This window comes from Lepidochelys kempii, chromosome 1 (assembly GCF_965140285.1).
Source record: "Lepidochelys kempii isolate rLepKem1 chromosome 1, rLepKem1.hap1, whole genome shotgun sequence".
Taxonomy (NCBI): domain Eukaryota; kingdom Metazoa; phylum Chordata; order Testudines; family Cheloniidae; genus Lepidochelys; species Lepidochelys kempii.
The window spans coordinates 179,697,287-179,716,109 of NC_136380.1; the positions used below are offsets into that span (position 1 = coordinate 179,697,287).

At 40.6% G+C, this 18,823-nt stretch overlaps 1 protein-coding gene across 1 annotated transcript in view; it reads right to left on the bottom strand.

Moving 5' to 3' along the window:
* Positions 1 to 8,551: 8,551 nt before the first annotated feature.
* ROBO1 (roundabout guidance receptor 1) overlaps positions 8,552 to 18,823 on the bottom strand; it is a 440,486-nt gene continuing 430,214 nt past the window's right edge. The window contains exons 28-30 of the mRNA XM_078847927.1: positions 13,707 to 14,015; positions 10,754 to 10,950; positions 8,552 to 9,602 (exon numbers count right to left, since the gene is read on the bottom strand). Coding sequence (XP_078704053.1) covers positions 9,588 to 9,602; positions 10,754 to 10,950; positions 13,707 to 14,015 — 521 coding nt within the window. The 3' untranslated portion in view covers positions 8,552 to 9,587. The remainder of the gene's footprint in view (positions 9,603 to 10,753; positions 10,951 to 13,706; positions 14,016 to 18,823) is intronic.

An 18,823-nucleotide genomic window follows, 5' to 3' on the forward strand; every position in this document is an offset into this window, starting at 1 on the left:
ATTTTCTGATGTGACAAGAATACTGAATGGCATGGTTAATTAAAATCCTACTTTCACTTCTGCTAGCTGAAAACAGCCCATTTGATTATGTCTGTTTAAGAAAGAGATAGGGCAATAGACACATGCAACAAGGATTCAGTTCACTTTGGCAGTATTTAACCCACAGTGATGTCTATTATATTTACCAGTATTAGAGAGGTAATTAACTCTTGGAATCAATGGGAGTTTTGCCATTTTCAATGGGGCCAGAATTTCAGTCTTAATTTCCCCTTCTAATACTTTGATCAGTTTCACCCTTATCCCACTGTGTTCCCCAGATTTTCATAATACAGTATTTTAGTTCCTTCCACTCCCTCTCATCTTTCTGCACCTAAGTCTGTAATTTTTTTTCTCATCTCTGTCTATTGTGTGCTGTCATCATAGAATTTAAGATGTCCCTGTAGGTATAGTGTCATCGTGAATCTCATTTTCCTCTATCTTTTAAACAATGTTTTAAATGGTTTCTGATAGCCAACACACACTGACCCAGGATAATTTGTTTAGAAATATATTGTTTCAGAAACAGGGTAATCAATCTTTATAGGCCTGTTAAACATCATCTGGGCCTAGAGTTTGCTATCTTAAAAACTGGGTTTTGGGGGTTGGGGGGGAAAGAGAGAAAAAGCACAAGACAGTCATTTACAATTTTTTTAGCCTGAGTAAAGATTGCAGCCATGGGGGCGTAATTATCAGCAGTTTTAAGGCCCTACCAGTCATTCCCATTATTTTAGGGAATAAAATAATGCATGTCCAATCTCATGCATTTTTATAAAAAAACGAATTTTTTGAAATAGGTGAAAGACCCTTCTTGTAATGGAAGATGAAGTCCATGGTGAGGCTGAACATTACATGAGAAGTTACTCACCTTGTGCAGTAGCAACGGTTCTTTGAGATGTGTGTCCTTATAGGTGCTCCATGTGGGAGTGCTTGCATCCTTGCACTGCTGATCAGAGAACTTCAGTAGCAGTGTCCATTAGGCTTGCACATGTGCTGTCTCACTTGGAGAGTCTTTGGGCTGATATTGCTGAGCCTTTGGCTCTTTTCACTATGGAGAAGAAAAGCCTAAGGGGCTCATTAAATCCTTCATCCTGTCCTAGTAGAAGACTGGGGCTCTCCTTACATCTACTGTAATATAGCTTCCCTGTTGTCTCACTGAGGCTTGGGGTAGAAGGTTGGAAAATGAGTCAATTGGTTCATGTGAAAAGGGGAGGTTACCTTTGGAATGAATTTTGGATGTGGCCCGAGCATAACCTTGTCCCAAAAGAATACACTTCAGTGGGGATGTGCCATCAGAGCCGCTATTTCCCCTAGCCAAGGTGATTGCTGTCAGGAAAGCCATTTTCACTGAGAGGTATGTAAGCCATGGGTTTGAAGGGAGGCCTGGTTAGTCCTTTCAATACCAGGTTTAGGTTCCACGTGGGGGTAGGGAGTTGGGGTTTTGAAAAAAGGTTACTGAACCCCTGAGGAATCTTTTGGTAGTTGGGTGTGATAGCACTGATCTTCCCTCTACTGTCTGGTGGAAGGCTGCGAAAGCTGCTAGACTCTGAGAGAGCTGTACGTAGTCTAAGGTCTGTGGAAGAGCCACAGATGTCAGCGAGGTTTGTTGGGAGGTACACCAAAGGCAGAACCTGGCCCATTTTTGCAGGTAAATATGATGTGTAGAGGACTTCCTATTGTATAGTAATACCTCTTGTATGTCTTTTGAACAGAAGTTCTCTAGGCATTGAAACCATGAAGGAGCCATGCCTTGAGGAGACAAATCTTCAAGTTGCGATGCAGGGTGCATCCTCTGTTCTGCGAGAGGAAGTACAGAGTGGACTGGAGAGAGACAGGTGGGCATGTTGCGAACTGAGAGAGGTAAGGGTACCAGGTCTGTCTTGGCCAAATGGGAGCAATCAGTTTGAGCCATCTCTTTATATTCCATAGGACTTTTCACAGTAGGGAAAAGGGGGGAAAGGCACAGAGAATGTCCCTGTTCCAGGGGAAGAGGAGAGCATTGCTTGTGGAGCGTTGTCCTTTCTGTGCTCTGGAGCAGTAATGTGGATTGTCATAAATATAAAGGGAAGGGTAAACCCCTATAAAATCCCTCCTGGCCAGAGGAAAACTCCTCTCACCTGTAAAGGGTTAAGAAGCTAAAGGTAACCTCGCTGGCACCTGACCAAAATGACCAATGAGGAGACAAGATACTTTCAAAAGCTGGGAGGAGGGAGAAAAACAAAGGGTCTCTGTCTGTCTATATGCTGCTTTTGCCGGGGATAGACCAGGAATGGAGTCTTAGAACTTTTAGTAAGTAATCTAGCTAGGTATGCGTTAGATTATGATGATTTCTTTAAATGGCTGAGAAAAGTACTGTGCTGAATAGAATGACTATTCCTGTCTGTGTATCTTTTTTGTAACTTAAGGTTTTGCCTAGAGGGATTCTCTGTGTTTTGAATCTAATTACTCTGTAAGGTATCTACCATCCTGATTTTACAGAGGGGATTTCTTTACTTCTATTTACTCCTATTTCTATTAAAAGTCTTCTTGTAAGAAAACTGAATGCTTTTTCATGTTCTCAGATCCAAGGGTTTGGGTCTGTGGTCACCTATGCAAATTGGTGAGGCTTTTTATCCAACATTTCCCAGGAAAGGGGGGGTGCAAGTGTTGGGAGGATTGTTCATTGTCCTTAAGATCCAAGGGTCTGGGTCTGTAGTCACCTAGGCAAATTGGTGAGGCTTTTTACCAAACCTTGTCCAGGAAGTGGGGTGCAAGGTTTTGGGAAGTATTTTGGGGGAAAGACGTTTCCAAACAGCTCTTCCCCAGTAACCAGTATTTGTTTGGTGGTGGTAGCAGCCAATCCAAGGACAAAGGGTGGAATATTTTGTACCTTGGGGAAGTTTTTGACCTAAGCTGGTAAAGATAAGCTTAGGAGGTTTTCATGCAGGTCCCCACATCTGTACCCGAACGTTCAGAGTGGGGGAGGAACCTTGACATGGATATTTCTTGTTCAGGTGCATGGCAAACTGCTCTGTGGTTGGTGTCACCCATCACCTGAATAGGTGAAGTAGTGCTGGGTCTATCTCCCGCTCATGGTTGTGTGGGAATTTTAGATACTGTCCACTATCGAGTCTTGTGTGCCTAGGAGTTAAGCCACTGACAGTATGACACTGTGGGAGATACAGCAGTTCCATCGCCTCCGCACAGAGGGAGGGTGACCTTGCTCCCCTTTGTTGATTGATGCAGTATGTACAGGCTATGTTGTCTGTCAGGATTCTTGCATGAGATCCTTTGATCAGCGGGAGGAAATAGGCACAGGCATTCCTGACTACCCTTAGCTCAAGGAGGTTGATATGAAGGGATATCTCCATGGATGACCACTTGCCTTGTGCCATGAAGCCATTTAGTGTGTGCCTCACCCAATAAGTGATGCATCAGTGGTGAGAAGCAATGACGTGTGTGGGGGAACTGTGAGAAGGGTATCCCTTTGGAAACATTGGCTGGATCTTTCCACCAGTCTAAAGAATTTTTGACCCTGGTGGGTAGTAATAGAAGTTTGTGTAGTCTGTCTCTGTTTCATCTGTAAACTGAGCTGAACCACATCTGGAGGCACTGCATGCGAATCCTGGTATGTGGAACCACCACTATGCCCACTGTCATATACTCCAAGAGTTGGAGGCAGTGTTTGGCTGATATTTGTGGGTTGCTTTGAACAGTCTGAGGGTTGCCAAAGACAGGAATTTGTGTTGAGGTAGGAGAGCTCTTGCTTGTAATGAGTCAAGGTTGGCGCATATGGATTCCAGGTGCTGGACTGGAATGAGGGTTGATTTCTGGGTGTTGATCTGCAGGCCCAGTTCTGTGAACAAGTCTATTGCAGCTTTGGTAGCTCGGCGAGCCTCTTGGAGAGACTGGGCTATGAGGTGGTGTTTCTAGCCAGTGGGGGGTGGGGAACGAACTGAGGGGGGTTAGCCCGGGCATGCTAAATAGTCTTGTGGTGGAGCATGAGGAGGGACAGCGCATGTGCGGGCTTAAGGGACACTACTTCCAAAGTTCTTAGATCAGAAGCACAGGGACACAAGTGCACCTCCAGGGGACAACTTGAAGAAGAAGAGGGGAGCGTATTTTTAGCCTCTACCTTCATCTAAGCACATGGAAAATTGTACATGCACAGATACATTCCTTTTGCAGATGCCAAAGTCTACATTAGAGTTGCCAACTTTCTAATTGCACACAAAAACCCACCCTTGCCCCGCCCCCTGTCCAGCCCCTTCCCTGAGGCCTGCCCCATGCTCACTCCATTCCCCCTCCCTCTGTTGCTCGCTCTCCCCCACCTTCACTCACTCCTCATTTTCATTGGGCTGGGAGTATGGGAGGGGGTGATGGCTCCAGCTGGGGGTGCAGGCTTTGGGGTTGGGTCAGAAATGAGGGGTTCAGGGTGCGGGAGGGAGCTCAGGGCTGGGGCAGGAGGCTGGGGAGTGGGAGGGAGTGCAGGCTCCAGGCAGCACTGACCTCGGGGGCTCCAAGAAGCGGCAATGTGTCCCTCTGACTCCTTGGCGGAAGCACTGCCCCCGTCCGCAGGTGCCACCCCCACCATATTGGGCATGGTTCCTGGCCAATGGGAGCTGCGGAGCTAGCACTAGGGGTGGGGGCAGTGTTCTGGTCAAAAAACGGACAGCTGGCAACCTTAGTCTGCATACATAAACATAAACAATAGCAAGATGTTTTTTTCCTGCTACTAGACTCTTACAATTTTTTTTAATTGTTCACAATAGGAAGTTTAATATACTCAACTCAGTGGTTTTATTTTTCTTAGGTGATCGTAAAGCTGATGCTATGCAACTCTCTTGGCAGCCTGAGGTGGTGGTGACACTATGTGTACAGATACGTGTACAGATATGTGGCTTAACTCCTAGGCACACAAGACTCTGATATGTGTACAGATTCTGTTAACTGAGAGTACTTTCATCTCCAACCTTTCCTAAGCCACAACCTATCTGCTATTCTCCTGCTGTTGCCCTACATATATTACACTCAGACTCAGACATTATCTTAGTTCTCCCAAAACAATTCATGAGTTCACAACTGAGAATTCAATGCTGACATTGACTACACTAATATAACTACACTGGTTTATTAGCACAGTGATCCTGGACTGAGATTTGAGTCGTTCGCTACACCAGAAAATAAACCTTGTACTTTAAAGTTAAGAATAGTCTTAAATTCTTACATCTTGGCATTCTGCTTGCTATGTAAAATCTCGGTCCCCTTTTACTTTATTTATGACAACCTATGGGATTATATTTGGTGGTAGAAAATCATGAAGACAGCACTTCATGTAAAATATCTTCCTGTGCTTAATTTAAACAAATAAATATTACAGAATTCATGCCACTACTATTTTGACAGTAAATTTTCAATTAACTAGTTAGCTATTTTATCACTTAAATTGTGGTTGATGGAAAATAAGAGTCAGGGTTCTAAACAGTGCAAATATATTTACATTTGATAAAGAAATACATAATTTTAGATTTCATTAACAGTGTAAAATCACCTGGTACAATTAATTCAGGAGTGGAAAAAAAAAACTGTTTTCAGATACACGTAAGGGATTCTCTCTAACAACCATGTTTATGTGCTATTGCTTTAGTATACCCTACCCTTATTTTTCTAATAGTTAAATATATTCTGTCACAGGAAAATGAATAGAAATCTGAGGCTAAAAATTGTAGCAAAGCATCTTTTAAAATTGTTATGGTAGCTTCAGTGTTTTAGTTGATTTTTCAATCACATTCATGTCTCTATTGGAATATTATTTGTATCTGATAATTTGACATTTTATTCTCAGTACAGAATTTCATAGAAAACACCTTAGGGTTAGTCAAACTTCTATACATAAGGCATTCACTCTAAATACTACTATTAAGGATTTTTTTCTGACCTTTACGCACTATTTCTTCTTACCGAATTTAGAACACAAGAAAATATTCCAAAACCTTTGAAAAGTGTTTTTTTCTGCTATGCTGATTTCCCAGCCAACGAACAATTGTCAATTTATGTTAGCAATGCAAGGATGACCTTGTTTTAGTACATATGAATTCTGAAAGATGAGATCAATTATCTTTCAACATGCATCAACAGCAGTAACCATTTCTGAAGCTCAGATTGCAATATATATCTCTTCACTGTTTTGTGCATTTGAATATTACTGAAGCCCATAATGTATTGGAAAAGCAGTGCAGACAGAAGAAATCTTTGCAGTTATATTGTTTGTGCCTTTAAACTAATCAAAAAGTCTTACCAAACCATTATATTACTTCTAGATGTGACCACATAAAACAACAAATGACATTTTTTATGGACAATGACTAAACCAGTTTAGCTATTACTAACCAAAATAATTAAATGGGAAAAAATTTCCTACCTCACTTACACATTTGGGGGCCAGAACTTCAGCTGGTGGTTGACTTCAATCTATCTGCACAGATTTATATCAATTGAAGAACTGGTCCTTGGTTTCTTGTATTTCTCTGTACCAATGAGGAATGAAGTAAGCTCCAGTTACATCTGGTACCAATGTCCAATCAAAGATGAAGTTCTCCTTTTGCCCTCCAACTCTTAGCTTTGCCAACTCATCCTTCAGTTCCCAAAAGCTCCAGTTTCTCCAGTTCTAGAAAACTCTTTTAATGCTATTGGTCTGACTCATGCTAAACACTGAACCATGTAGAAAAAAAGACACCTCAAACACTGTCCTAACAGAAGCTTTCTTTTAAGCTAGCAGGGTTGTGATGGTGTTGTGTGTAGAGAATATGACTCTTTACTCTACTTGGATAAATCTTCAGGGAGGAAATTTTAGGAGACAGGGAGATACCATACAAGACAATGAATATGGTGGAGAATTGGCATAGCTTTAATTAGTTACAGGTTTTGCTGGTTTTGATTTTTCATATTTTTAAATTGAGGTAGAAGAGGCAGGGTGAGGAATGGCAAGAATGGGGTAATCAGAGTAGAGTAGAAAAATGAAAGAGGAGGAAAAAGCATAGTCACAGCTCAATTACTGTCCAACTATGGTTCACAGGCAGGATTTTGTAGACATCACAGTAGCACAGGGATGACTCAGGGTATTTCTACATTTGAGCTGGGAGGTGTAATTCTCCCAGCTAGCGCTGCTCAAGCCAGCATGCTAACAATAGCAGCGTGGCCGAGGTAGCACAAGGAGTAGCTCAGACTAGCTGCCTGAATACATACACGTCTGGACCCCAGGCAGCTAGCTTGAGCCACTGCCTGTGCTACCCTGGATACTATTTTCAGTGCACTAATTTGAGCAGAGCTAGTGCATGTATGTCTACACGAGTTGGAAACCACACCTCCCAGCTCAAATGTAGACGTACCATCAGAGTGAAGGGGTCAGCAGTATGCACTCAGACACACCATACTATGTGCAGTCCCTAACAAATGAATGAATCCCAGCAAACAAATTCCTTGGCAAGGCTGGGAAGTAGATTAGCAAAGAAATTCCCTATCATTGAATTTGGAGACTCTTACATCCATATCCTCCCCCAACAAATGTGTCTCACTTCTCCGGTCTACAGTGTTATATGTGCATGGGTTAGGGACTGGACTTCTGTCTTCAGCTCATTTTGGAAGTTAGCATGCTTTTAGAGATGTGATGGTTTACCCTGTTAGAGCTGCTAAAATATTCATGAAGCACCCAGTATTTGCATCTTTATGATTATCAGAAGTTATTATGCAAAAGTCTAAGGGCTGGATCCTGTTGACTTCAGTGGAATAATATCTCAAGTATATTGATATAAATCATATCATAATCAGACTCTAAAAGTTAGTTTTGAGTAAAACAAGAAACTTTACAAGACAAGATGCTGTATTTGAGAACATTTTTAATAAATAATGTGACAAAAATTACTTTCTGATTATTGGATCCTCAGTATGCAAAATTATGGCTAAAATATGAGGTTTCTTACATGAACATAATGAAAACATTAATCACATGGATTGTTCCCTTAGTACTGCACATCCTTTCTATGTAACCATTTTTTTAAAAATTAGCTAAATGAAAAATTTCAGTCCTCGGTAAACACCAAAACACTCTTTTTTTTCCCACTGGGGCTAGTCCTGATAGCTGTCCATAAACAAACACACAATTTTCCATTAGCACCAATGACAAAGAAATCATATAATTACAGAAAAGATGATAAAATCTACAGAGAGAGGACATCATTTGGCAAAATTCAACACAACTAATGCCTCTATTTCAGCTTTTATGAAAATCCAATGTTGAGATAGGCCACAGCAAACTTGAGAATGTTCCACAAGTCCAGGAAAAGTGAGAAGTGTTCTGTTTATGGCTCACGTGTGGGTATGTTACTTTCCCATCTGTCATCATTCAAATATTCCAAATACAAACATAAAGCATTAACAAAAAGATGAAAAAAGTCCCAAACAAATGCTTCTTAACTTTTTTCAATAAGACAAAAAAGGTTAATAGTTACAATGGTTTACAAATAAAGTTTAGTGATTGTGCTTTTAAAACCAAAAAAAAAAAAAAAAAAAAGCAGTGCATTACAAAACAAACAAACCCCAAGATCAAACAAAACATCTTTAAGTGGCACTTCTTTAAGGTGAATTGATATTACGAGTAGAGGTCTGAGATTTGGGCCAGTCACAATAACTATGTCCTTACCCAATTATTATTAAAAATGTCCATTATTTTCCTTGCTTATTTTTATAAGTGTCATTTAAGTTGAAAATTAGAACAAGTTTCTAATAGACTTATTCATGCCATGACTAGACCACCAGAGTTCCTACTGGCTTGGCTCCTGCCTATCCCAAAGGACATTTTCAATAAGAATGTACTTGAATGATGAAAATGGGGAAGACAAATTAAAGTACAACAGGGGCTTTAAAATGAGTATATATTTACAGTATGAGCCACCCTACCCCAAGTTGCTTCTAGTTGCATTTTAAAAAGTAATTCTTTTGCTGCTGCAAAGGGTCATTGAGAAACTGGCAGGAAATAAAAGGAACAGTCCATTTTGAAATGCAAGTTACCATTTGCACGAACTGCAGGCTACAGTAAAGCCACTACATTAGAAGAACCCTTTGCACAAATTTCACTTTATGCAACTTAGTATTTTTAATCAATGCTATATTACACAGAAGATTATCAACTGACCCGGTGCCGTATCAACTGGCTTGGTGCCGCCTGAAGGGTGAAAACTAGGAATCCCAGGTTTTGGCACCCTCTTCTGTCCAAATCCTGAAGTGACAGTTGGCATCCACACCAGGAAGAGCAGGTTACCTGCCTTCTGGGCAGAAAGAAGGTGATACACTTAGCCTTATGCAATAGTCAGGGGCTGTTCATAATGAAAAGGGGTTAAAAAGAAATAGTAAAATAAAGGCTAGCGTTCTGATGGCATGAATAAAAATGAAAGTTTGTACACTCTGATTGCACTGAACATTATTTCTGGCATCAAACATCATCAGACTCGAGGCATCTTATGTGATATTTTTCTGATTAGATTTCAAAGCCTGTTACAGTACATCTCTCGTCCTCTTCAGCTTTCGGTTTCCTGTAAGAAATCAAAATAATTGGCTAGGTGTTAGCTTGTTTTTATTGTTGAAAGTATTTTCATTCTAGTCTTAGAGATTTTTACCCACAAACAACATATAACCATGCTATTGTGCATGAATTTTAAGACAAAGGCTGGGATTTGGTTGACACTAGAGGATGACAACAAAATATATAATATGTCTTTAAATATCTATTTAGTCTAATCTAGGACCAGAGACTCTAAGATGTGTCATGAGAGGGTAGAGTTAAGGTTGTTTTGGGTGCCCTATATCTGAAAATGTTTGTATTATTTTAAATTTAACCTTTATTTTGAATTTCCTCTGCTTATAATGCTTGGTTTTGTGGATAACCACAACATCCTTATATGTATTCTCAACAGTATCTCTATTTTAAGATCGATTTTGTTGGGAATAACAACAATGTACAGAGAAGAGCAACAAAAATTATTAAGGGTATGGAACAGCTTCCAAATGAAAAGAGATTAAAAAGACTGGGACTGTTCAGCTTTGAAAAGAGACAACACAGGGGGAGCATGATAGAGGTCTATACAATCATGAATGGTGTGAAGAAAGTAAGTGTTATTTACCCCTTCACATAACATAAGAACCAAGGGTCATCCAATGAAATGAATAAGCAGCACATTTAAAACAAACAAAAAGAAGTACTTCTTCACACAACACATAGTCCATCTGTGGAACTCATTGCCAGGGGATATTGTGAAGGCTATAACTATAACTGGGTTAAAAAAAAGAACTACATAAGTTCATGGAGGATAGGTCCATCAATGGCTATTAGTCAAGATAGTCAGGGAGGCAATCCCATGCTATGGGTACCCCTGAGCCTCTTACTGCCAGATGCTGCAACTTGACAACAGGGGATGGATCACTTGATGATTGCCCTGTTCTGTTCATTCCCTCTGAAGGATCTGGCATTGGCTACTGTCAGAAGACAGGGTACTGGGCTAGATGGACCATTGGTCTGACCAGTATGGCCGTTCTTATGTTTAATGAACAATTAAAATAATTTTCCTAAGTTAAATATTTCCACTTTTGAAATGTGCTTTCACCTTGCTATCTATCTAGGTCCGCAAATCATTTTCCAGTGACAAGGGTCTATCATATGCATTGCTAATAGTGCCATTGCAGTTACCTCTAATTCTTCTTCTTCTTCTCCTTGGTCATATGCTCCCAGTACTTGCATTTCTGCAGCATTTCTTCGGCCTATATTGGTTTGATCTGCCCTTTGTCTACCTCCTGATCCTCTTGATGACATAGAGCTGGAGGAACTGGGATCTCTTGGATTATTTGATGTTGGGAATGTAGGCCTACAATATGGTAAGATGTCCTCTGTGCAATGAAATACATACATTGTTATGTACATTTATATGCTTTAGTATAATGTGCATCTGCAAAGTCTGCATACATACTTAATGTGTGCAATTTTTAAATGGCCACACAGAGATTTAGTGATGGCTGGTAGCAGTATGAACTGCTTCACAATTGTTTCCATAACAGAGTAAAACATGTTATTGAAGAAAAGGTAATAGTGAGGTTAGAAATATGGAAATGAAGAGAAAGAAGCAACAGAAAGAGTGATCCATGATTCACGTCCACTTATGACATGAAACTTATGATCCCTGCTCTGTATTCCAGCAGAAAATGGAGAAATGAAGAAAACCTCTGCTGTATATTTGTCAGGTATGACCTTGGAAGTGGAGGGGACAATTCATCCTTGAGCTCTACTGGGGTTGTGGGGACTCAGCACCTCTGAAAATCAGGCGCACCATATCTCAAGCTGAACATTCAAAAATGTAGGCACTCAAATTTAGTGGAAAAATTTGTTAATCTGGGCCTGTGTCACTTGGCCAGGATCCTACAAACAGTAGCAGACTCAGTAATGCACTTCAGGTCTCCTCTCTCCATAGCCATTAGACCATTGTTTCTCAAATGGTGGGTCCTGGCCCAGCAGTGGATTGTGATAAGGCGCTAGAGGAGTCGCCATGCCCAGGGTCAGATTAACCCATCATTGGGCCCTGGCCTAGGCAAACACACACTTCTCTTGGCCTGATGAGGATGGGAGGCCATGAGGGTTGGACAGCGAGACTGCCTTGCACTCACCCTGCAGGACTGGGCCTAGCTCCCCGCTCTGGACATTGTAACCTGGTACACAGAGTTTCACCACAACTCAGGAGGCCAAGCGTGTGACCCCAGGTACTAGGTCACAACGCCTGGAGCAGGGTGTTGATTTCAACCCCAGGGGACAGGAGCCACTGCTATTGGGTGAGTGTGGGGCAGATTCTCTCTCCAACCTCTCCTACTCACACACTGTGTCCTCCCTTCCCCTCTGCTGGGGCAGAGGGTACATCTGTGTAATGGTGGCTTGCAAAAAAATGAAAAACGTAGTGAGTGGGTTGCCTTAGTAAAAACTTTGGGAATCACTGCACTAGGCTTACACTACAGTCAACAGGATGTGCAGCTGATAAGTTAACCTCTGAAAATCAGGTCCTTTGGGTTGGTTTCAAGTCGGGCACAGAAAAACAGACACACCCAAAATTAGTTGGCACTTTGGAAATCTTTGGCCTTAAAATTCCTTATCCCTCATTTTTGATTTTGCTTTGAGACATATGGATGAAAAGCAGTATACCAGAGCTAAGTATTTTTATTAAGTAAATAATAATTAGAATCAGTAATAGATACTGCAAACCTGAATGCTTCCATTCCTTTTATTGTCAGTAAATTTCATTTTCTTACTCAGTCACATGTAGGCTGCCTTATGATTTTAGAGCTCAAGTACATATCTATAAATCAACACACAGACATCTGCCCTAATGTTTTAACTGTTTCTGAAGGTGAGATGCCCCTTAAACACTAACATTGTTTCCAATTTTACTGTCATCAGCAAATTTTGCCACCTGCTCAAAGCCATTAATCCATAAATTGAAAAGCAACAGCCCCAGAACCAACCCCTGAAGTAACCCTCTAATGACTTCTCTTTATTGTGACCCACTGCCATTTACAATGACCTCTTGCTTATGTGCCCATTTAACCAATTTACTGTCCAATTTCTATTCCCCTGTTTTGTACCCAGGCTAGCTAGTCTAAGAAAGAATCAAGCGTTTGCTTGATACTTTGCCCAAAGCTTTCCTGAGGGCTAGATAGATACTGTCATATGAACTCCCTTTATCGATAGCCTTACTGACCTCCATAAAATAAGAGATTAGGTTGGTCTAGCATGATCCTTTTTTGTAACATCATTCTGGTTACTATTTGTAACCTGTACAACTTCAACCCATTCTATTGGTCTAATCTTCATTATAGTGTTCTACTTTTTAAAGGGGATCTAAGTAAGACTAAGTGGTCTTTGAAATCTGTGTTGCACTTTTTTCCTTTATAAATGTAAGGTGAAAATGAGTCAACCTTCAATTCATCAGTATTATTACTAAATATCTGGGTTACCTGAGCCTCACTGAACTCCCTTAATAAACTGGGGCAGAGGTAGGAGGAGATCACACAAGTGACAAATGTCCATAAGGCACTCCAAGAATGCCTCTCCAGGTGTAGCTGTAAAACGTAAGGTATTCACATACAGCACTTATATTGATCATACTACCCATGTGGAGCATTGTAGAACGGCTCCTGATAGCCAGTAGCAGTCAATGTAAGCAACGCAGTGTCTACACTGGTACTGTATAAACCTAATTACGTCGAAGGTGACCCTATGCCATGCGGGGAAGTGGTGTTACAACACTGGCATACAGAGGCACTTATGTCAGCAAGAGCCACATTTAAGTGAAGACACTTCCACAGATAATTAGATGCAAGGCAAGTTACGTCAACCTAACCCCATAGTGTAGCAGGGGTGGTAGAACAGTTTGTATAGTGGGGGTGCTGAGAGCCATTAAACCAAACTGTAAACCCTGTATATGATGGAAACCACTTCAAGTCAGGGGCTGTGGCAGCACCCCCAGTTTCAGCACTTATATAGCATCGACCAGGCCTAACTTCTCAGGCCTGCTGTGAATTTGATCGGGAGGTCTGTGGACCAGATCTTCCTGCTTAGCTATGTTATATATTTCATTAAACTCAATGCATGTCAAAATCACCTTGGAGAAGATGAGTTTTTGCTTGTGTGCCTTCTCGCTTTGCTGCTTTGTTTCCTCGCAGTTTCCCATCATTTTGCTGTTCCTGCAATTCTCTCCGCTCTCCTGAATTTGTCCGCACATCAGAATGCTGTCTGCCATCTGCCCCTTCCCTCCCTTTGTAGCTCACTCCTTTTCTTTCCGTGGACCTGTCTGTTCTCGGTTCTATAGAGGCGAGTTTTGGCAACATGACAGGCCGCACCTCCAGCTGTGACTTGGACTGGGCAGTAGGAGATTTAATAGCAGGAGGTGGCACTGGAGGGGGTGGCAGGTCTACAAAGTAAAAAAAAAATTACATCAGGCATTAACAAAATTAAGGAATAGTATTTTACTTCCACTGTGGTAACTCATCATATTTTTAGGTCAATTTTCTCACAAAAGAAAATCGTTAACTTAGAATTAAGACTGCTCAAGTGTTCAGCCAACCCAAGCATTAAACCGTCAAGAGTCAGACTTTCCCCCTCCAATCACAAGATGAACTTAGAAATCATTATTTAAAAAAAACAAATGTATTGTGTTAAAATTTTGCCTTCTGCTGTTTGAGCCCGTAGGAGGAAGTAGCCACCCTGAGATCATTTCCAGTTCTAAATTCAACCCTAAAAATAGCAAAAATGCAGGCTTCTAACTGGCTGCTCAGAGAGGGGCTTCACCTATTCTTTCCTACCCCTGGGGTGAGAGAGTTCATTCTCATTCCTCTCCGTTGGCTTCTTTATCACTGTCTCTTCATCCTCGTAGCCCTTGAACTCATCAGCCTCCCTCTTGCACACCATACGTCTCTCCTCCTCAGTTTTCAATTAAGTCCCACATCCCTGTCTTCCCTTCAGTCTTCTCGACTCCCCTTCTGCATCCTCCTGCTCCACAATCCTCAGCATTCCTCTAAGTCTGCCTTGCTCCCACATCTCCATACAGCTCCCCTGCCCAGTTTCCTCCTGCCTATCTCTGTATCTCCTTCTAAGTTCTACCACTTCTCAGTCTCTCTTCTGCTTCTTATCTTCTCCTGTCTCCTCACACTTTTCTATAAGGCTCCCTAACCACAGAACTGCAGCCATTTTCCTTGATGACAGTGTGATTTCAATCCCAAGGAAAACAATGAGTGCTGGTGGCCACCTTTAGTAGGCACTTTTCTACACAAACAATTAGTTCATGGCATGCTAGGATGTGACTCTACTTTGCAATAGCCTGTCATGGAGTAACAATCCACATGGACCCTGCTGACGTGCATGAACAGTTTGTTAATGAACTTAGATTTCGTCCTCTTTGAAATGGCACCAATCAAAGTGCATTAATAAATTAATACACACCAGCAGGGTCCATGTGAACAGTTATTATACAGCAGAATAAATTCATACTCCAGTTTGCTGCAAAATAAATGTTTGTGTAGACAAGTCCGAGGGGCAGCCTTACTTTCACATATAGACAGTTAACATCGTTGCTAATTTGCCTAATTTCAGCCCTATTCAAAGTCAAAGTATTTGCCCATGAATAAGGGCAAATCTGCAAAATGGAAGACAGCAATAGAGAGCATGTGAAAGTTGAAAAAAATCAGAATATCATGAGCGAAGCAAAGTAGTAAATAAAGGCAACACTCACCCATCAGAGTCCCCACCTCCAACATTAACCCTGCTATCATTGTGATGCCCTATCCTACAACACACTTCAAACCGTCATTCACAAGCTCACTTTCAGATTAACAATACTATTGCTCTCAAATATATTTCATGTATGGCGAAGTATTACAATCACTGCTCTTGACCGTATGCTAGTGTAAAATAATTCTTGCATTCCAAGCGATGGAAGTACATTTCCTACGGAAGCAATGACTGTGAATGTGATGTAGTGGCAGACATCTCTCAGAAAAAGAGAATACATTTGCTAAATTATTGACTTCTAAAAAGAAAAGGAGTATAGTGGCACCTTAGAAACTAACCAATTTATTTGAGCATAAGCTTTTGTGAGCTACATCGACAAAGTGAGCTGTAGCTCATGAAAGCTTATGCTCAAATAAATTGGTTAGTCTCTAAGGTGCCACAAGTACTCTGTTTCTTTTTACGAATACAGACTAACACGGCTGCTACTCTGAAACCTGACTTCTAAAAGAGACCTTGTAGCTTCTGAGGGAGTTCCATGTTGAATTATGGTAATGAATATTGGTAATGTCATTAGATTTTATGAAAACAACACAGACCAAAATGTTCAGTAGTTGGTGTTTATTAATAGAGTCCAAAGTCCATGCACACCGCATCCCCCTAAACGGTCCAGCTTCCACAAATCCTACTGACTTTAGTGGGAACTATAAGTGCTTGCCACCTCTGAAAATCAGTCCACTTTTATTTAGGTTCCCAAACGTGGTTTTAGGAGCCTGACTGTTGTCACCCAATTTTTAAAAGTTTGGCTATGCTTCTTGTGGATAGTCATCTTCCTTGTTGAGGTCCATTCACGAGAAGAGCAAGCTTTTGCTATAGTTGTTCCGGACCTGAAATGTACTCAGTTCTTTGGGAGGGATACGGCTATTATATGAGAAACGTTGCTGATGGCTACCCGAAAAGGTAATCTAGAAGTACTCATAGACTCATAGATATTAAGGTCAGAAGGGAGCATTATGATCATCTAGTCTAACCTCCTGCACAACACAGCCACAGAATCTCACCCACCCACTCCTGCAATAAACCTCTCACCTATGTCTGAGCTATTTCTGTTATTTTTCAGAATTAGAGGATAGCTCACCCAACATCAAGTAAAGGAAATATATTCAGTCCTGGTCTTTGTAGGCACGCCATATGTAACCTTTTGCAACCTTATGTTGAAGTGCTCCCAATTAATATCACTATTAAGATACAAACCAACTTAGTTTTTAGGTTCAAGACTCTAGGTTACAGAAAATTTATTTAGTAGAGGACTGCTAGATGATACTTTGAATGATACAATTAAACTTTATTCAAAAGAAAAATGATTAGTTTAGCAAATAGGCATGCAATTATCACTTACACTCAAAGATGAAATAGTGTATTAATGGCTATCAGTCCACTGACAATAGAATGAAGTACAGCCTTATAATCATGAAACCTAACCGTACCCGTCTGATGTTAATTAGAACTCTTCTGCAATTTACCAAGGCTACTTCTTTTATAATCTATTATAATACCAATTAACATTGAACTACACCTTACCATAATTATATTTCCACCACCTCCTTATTTGTTCTTTACATTACACATTATTTAAATAAACATCTGCACTAATGTCCTTCCCAGGTTTTCAATATAGATAGTATTTTAATCAAACATTCACAATCTTCAAAAACACTCATTAAAAACCTTGCTCAAACCAGTTATAATCAAAACATAACCACAACATAACCTTGGGTCATGTCTTTGCTAACTTTAATTTTCCCACTTTACTGACTCCAACTTATCTCAGACTTTCTCATGTTAGCAACTTCAATTTTCCATACTCCTGGAAAATTAGGCTAACTTCAGCCCAAAACCTAATTTCTACTTATTTCTTAACCTAAACCATCCTATAGGCTACACACAGCATATATACAATTCATTCATACAAGCTAGCCTGAAAGACAAAGGTATTTAAAACAGGTTTTGCATTAAAGATCACTTTCTGTACTAGTTGAGTAGATCGCATTATAGAACCATAGGGTTAGAAGGGACCACAATAGTTGTCGAGTCTAACCCTCTGCCAAGGTGCAGGGTTTGTTGTTTCTAAACCTCCAACCTCCTTTTGAAAACTACCTGTGAAGGAGATTCCATGACTTCCCTAGGCAGTCTGTTCAAATGTCCTACTGTTCTTATTTTTCTGAAGTTTTTCCTAAGATTTAATCTAAATCTATTATGATGTACTTTGAACCCATTGCCTCTTGTCCTGCCCTCTGTGGCAAGAGAACAACTTTTCTCCATCTTTTTTATGGCATCCTTTTGAGTATTTGAAGACTGCTATCACCCCCCCCCCCCCCAATCTCCTCTTTTCCAAACTAAGCATACCCAGCAGTTCCTTCAGCCTTTGTTCAGATGGCTTGCATTCCATCCCTTTGGTCATCTTTGTCACTTGTACCTTTCCAGTTTCTCTACATCCTTTCTATATATTGGTAACCAAAATTGGACACAGTACTCCAGCTGAGGCCTAACCGGTGCTGAGTAAAGCAGTACTATCCCCTCCCATGGCTTGCATGCTATACCTCTGTTAATGCAACCTAAAATTGCATTAGCTTTTTTCGCAACAACATTGCATTGCTAATTCATGTTGAGTTTGTGATCCACTGCAACTCCCAGATCCTTCTCAGCGATGCTGCTGCCAAGCCTGTTGTCCCCAATTTTCTATTTATGCATTTTTGTTTTTCTTCCCTAAATGTAGCACCTTCCATTTGTCTTTGCTGAATTTCATTTTGTTATGTATAGCCCAGTTCTCCAGTTTATCAAGATCCCTCTGAATTTTAGCTCTATCCTCCAATGTGTTGGCAACCCCTCCTAGCTTTGTGACATCTGCATTTTTGATCAGATCTTCTTCTTGTAGGTATGCATTATGCAAATAGGACACAAATTCTGCAAGATATTAAGTGCTTCCTGCAAGACATTTCAGAGATGTTTGAAAATAGTTGACAGCTAAACAAAGTACTGAAGAAGTCGGTAGCAATTGAAGATACTCGGCACAGTCATAGAATTGAAGCCCCAAAACCTAACATGAAGACTAATGAGACCGGTCCATTGAAAATAGTTTTATAACTTTTCTCTTCCATTTAGCTTGTGCTGCAGTATCGAATGTATCCCAACACGGCAACAATAATTATTTATAAGGGGCATCTATGCTATTTTTCTCTCTTCCACATTAATACTTAACATTTTTAAAAATAGAAGGGGAAAGCTATCAGTCAGTTATAATAGCACACAACTGTATTATAAAAGGTGAAGGAAAGTTTTAAAAAGCTCACATACTGTAACTAAGATACAAGCCTGCTTTGGATCAAGGCTACAGGAAACAAACCATAGGCATATATTAAGTAAACAGGTGAAGAAAATGTACATGTGAGAGGTGTAAATGAGTCAGTAATGCATGCATCCCAAGTGCATCTATTA